This window comes from Salvelinus namaycush, chromosome 40 (genome assembly GCF_016432855.1).
Source record: "Salvelinus namaycush isolate Seneca chromosome 40, SaNama_1.0, whole genome shotgun sequence".
NCBI classification, from domain to species: domain Eukaryota; kingdom Metazoa; phylum Chordata; class Actinopteri; order Salmoniformes; family Salmonidae; genus Salvelinus; species Salvelinus namaycush.
Genome location: NC_052346.1, coordinates 14,549,089 through 14,552,946, shown reverse-complemented (window position 1 = coordinate 14,552,946; position 3,858 = coordinate 14,549,089). Strand labels below are relative to the sequence as shown.

General features: G+C 45.5%; 1 protein-coding gene across 2 annotated transcripts; it reads right to left on the bottom strand.

Moving 5' to 3' along the window:
- Window positions 1-206: 206 nt before the first annotated feature.
- On the bottom strand, window positions 207-1,850 carry LOC120033726 (POU domain, class 3, transcription factor 3-B-like). 2 transcript variants are annotated; one of them, XM_038980167.1, is made up of 2 exons: window positions 630-1,850; window positions 207-317 (listed from the first exon to the last, which is right to left on the bottom strand). In XM_038980167.1, exons 1-2 carry the CDS (start codon window positions 1,848-1,850, stop codon window positions 207-209), a joined length of 1,332 nt encoding a protein of 443 aa, XP_038836095.1. The 2 variants fall into 2 exon arrangements, with proteins under 2 accessions (XP_038836095.1, XP_038836096.1); XM_038980168.1 differs by lacking the exon at window positions 207-317 and having other exon boundaries at window positions 570-1,850.
- Window positions 1,851-3,858: the final 2,008 nt, after the last annotated feature.

The following is a 3,858-nucleotide window of genomic DNA, read 5'->3' as shown; positions in this document are numbered from 1 at the left end:
TTGGAAGCTTCGTGGATGCCACTCTTCTTCGTATTGATGCTGTTGCAGTTTTTGTTCCTTTGTTAAAGTAGGGGTTTAAAATGTCCCATTTTTAAATATACAAATGCCTGCCTCTTTTGTCTTTCGCAAATCAGATACAGGGTACAGGGGGAATCTTTTTAAAATTCTAATAGGACTACTTGCTTTGACATTTCCAGTTGGTGTTGTTAATGCGCCAAAATTACCTGATGGAACGAACTTGTAGTCACCCTCTGGTCGGTCGGTTCACTCGGCCCAGTTAAACTTGCATCTTTTAAGTAATCTACTAAAAAATGTCCCTGAAAGAAAGAGCAGAAGGAACCTTTTAGGTTAAGACATTTCAGGGCTTGGAAGAAGGTTATCGGTGCGTTTTGGGGTTGGGTGGAAAAGGGGGGTTTGTTTTGTTCTGGTGAAAAATATATAACACATTTGCAGTCTTATTCCTATTCCATCACAATCACAGTATCAAAAATGTTTTGGCTATCTTGACGATAGTCTGTGTTTATCAGTTTTAATTTTATATAAAATATTTTTTAGTCTTGTGTTCTGCTCTATGTCTCACTGAACATTCGTTTGCAGTCCATGGAGGGGGGCGGTGTATCTGCACTCACATTGCCGACCTGCGAGTACACATCCTCCGGCGTCTGTGGCACTCCTGGGGGCGTCATCCTTTTTTCCTTCTGTCTCCTATTGCAAAACCACACTCTAACCACTTCTTTCTCCAGCTGCAAGTTGTCCGCTAGTGAGGTTATCTCTTGGGCCGAGGGTTTGGGGCATTTCAGGAAGTGGCTCTCCAAAGCTCCCTTCACGCTTACTTCGATGGACGTGCGCTTCTTTCGCTTCCTACCTTGTGCCGCTATCTTGTCGATGCTGGTCGGGCTGCCAGTGGTAGAATCCGCCTCCTCCAGCCATTTGTTTAGCAATGGCTTCAGCTTGCACATGTTTTTGAAGCTGAGCTGGAGAGCTTCAAACCGACAAATGGTGGTCTGAGAGAAGACGTTCCCGTACAGGGTGCCCAGGGCCAAGCCCACGTCCGCCTGCGTAAAGCCTAGTTTGATCCGGCGCTGTTTGAACTGCTTGGCGAACTGCTCCAAGTCGTCCGAGGTCGGTGTGTCCTCGTCGGAGTGTTGGTCGTGGCTGTTCACCCCTCCGTGGTGTTGCTGCTGGTGATGCGGATGCTGGTGGTGATGGTGGTGATGGTGGCTGCCGTGGTCCAGCTCTGGGGTGTCCCCCCTTACCAGACCCGGGTGCACCAGGCTCTGGCTCCCTGGTTGGCTGAGCATTCCATTCACCGTGAAGCCCCCGGGGTTGGAGTAGATCAGCGACTGCTGCTGCTGTCCCCCTGAAATCGAGTTGAGGTGAGCCGCAGTTGTGCTCCCCCAAGCCCCTGCGTGAGTCTGATGAGGACCTAAGTGTGGGGGCCTGTGGTGCAACGCGGTGCCCGTGTGTAGATCATCTCTGCCCGAGTTGTTTTTCACGTCCTGCTGCTGAGGGCTGCCTGTCATACCGACGGGACTCGACGACCAATGCGATCCGGCTTCGGCTGCTGCTACAGCGGCTGCAGCTGCCGCAGCTGCGGCGTGCGGCAGGGATGTCACCCACTGATGAGCATGGCTCAACATATGTCCTCCGTTGCTCGCTGCCATAGCTCCCTGCATGAAGTCACTCTGTACCATCTTTACTGTGGGGTCTCCCCTGTACCCACCAGACACCGAGGTAACCGCAGCACTGCCCGGCTGCATACCACCGCCTCCAGAGTCAGAATGCACGATAGAGCCGGACGAGAGGATACTATTGCTGGACAGATAGGGGTTGGAAGCCGCGGTGGCCATTCCGTTAACCCTTATGAATATGTTTGTTGATTACCCCCCTCCCTTTTTCAGTTACTTTTTTCGAGCAGGCAAATTGTATCTCATGAATTATTCAAACTTTAAAAGTCTGGGTTGTATTTTGGCAAATACCATTGACTTGTTCTGCAAACGCCAGAAGAATAAAAAGGATAGGAAAAATTAATTTAAATCCGTATTTGTTGTGTTTACAGCATTTATGTATTTCAAATAGAAATTGATAAAATAGCGATGAATAAAAATCCAGGTTCTCAAAAGCAGATTGAAACCATGTGCAGTCCGTCAAGAAAGTTTTGTCGTATTTAGAACGTCTGAGAGTTAAAATTAAAATACACAGAAAAAATATATTTGCCCCAACAAACTTCTAGTGGTCGAAGAAATTTAGCAATTTCTCCACGAAATACAAAGTCCCAGTTTATGTTCCTATTGCAGGGGAGAAAAACACAAGCACTGGCTCCTTGGTTCTTTTGAAATTTAGCCGCTGAGATTTCTCCCTTGTTGCTTTATTCTTTTCTTTCGCTGTTCCTTTTATAGTACTGTAGAGTCTTTCTCTTTGTTCTGTTTTGATGTGTATAAACCTGCCAAACCGCTAACTCCCGCTGAAGTACAATCCAGTATTACAGTGCACGGCGATGGTTGCAAGCCTCTTCTCCCATTCGCTTGTTCGGTCTCTCTCTCTCTCGCTCTCTCCCTCTCTCCCTCTCTTTCTCTTTCTGACAGTTCGCTCAGTCCCTCCCTCAAAGCTCGAGGACGCACGAATGTTTACCCTGTGCCAAGCGTGCGCACATCGTCCACGTCTCGCCCCCTTCAAATACGAGGAAGTCGAGTGCAAGACTCCCGTTGATTGGATACCCGGGGTATGATTGACAGCTCTCGCCAGCCTCGCTTGAGGCGCGTAAACCTGCTTCCGGCCGTTGCAATTGGCTGGTTTTTAATTCAATCCAAATAAATAAATAAATGAGCAAATTAATACAAAATAAAGGAATGAAATAAACAAAAAAATATCTGATGAATGTGTTCGTGAGCAATATGGAGCTATACATGAATTATTGTTTATGTGGGTTCTAAACATATTAAAACTTTCATATAAATCAGAATAGATTCAACCTTGTTAAAAACCAGAAAGTGTTTTAAAACTGTTATTGGTCGAAATAGACCTAATGATATATTGGATTTTTCTGCAAAAAATATGTTTATATTAGCCTAATATGCATAACAGCGATCACCTAAAATAAACTATTTTAATAGACTTGGTGGAGATGGGGACCTTTTGTACAATTTGGATGTTAGTGTAGGCCTACAACTGTCATTGTCAATGTGCTGTAGGACAGTAATGCTCTTAGTACCTTCACATAACCAGACCATTTATTGTGTGCCCTTGAGAATGTTTTGAACAATATGACTAGTTTTGTGATGCCATTTCTGTGCCATTTATCCATAAAACACCATCATATTCAATATTCCTCACGTCTTGCTTGATGGCTGGGCTTTGGTTCCTCGGAGTTAATGGACAAAGGTTGGGGGGATGCTTCCATGCAAAAACAGAACGCATAGGCAACCTCACTGAACCACAGGGAAAGAGAAAGTGGCAACCAAAACAAGGGTAAATTGAGCAGCCCTTGGGGGTTTTGCAGGGGGAAAAGTCTGCCTTTTAAATCTGAATACTACAACCAGCTAGTCTACGTTTGGGCCCTATAAAATTCACCTTCTTTTTAGATCACTCCATAACACAGAAATGAATGAGCCTGTGTTAAGTGGACCCCCTCAGCATATGGATTCGCCCAGCAGTGTTAATGAATAAATACCATATATAATATATTGCATCCACTGGCTGAGACGCAGTCACGTTCACGTGGAGCACTAGCAAGGACGCACAGGATTTCAGAGCTACTGCTTGCTTACAGTGTTGGCTACTGTAGAGCAGCTATTGCCAGTATTATTGGCTATTCTTAAAGTTTAGGATAAACCATAACCCTGAACCATGACCTTATAT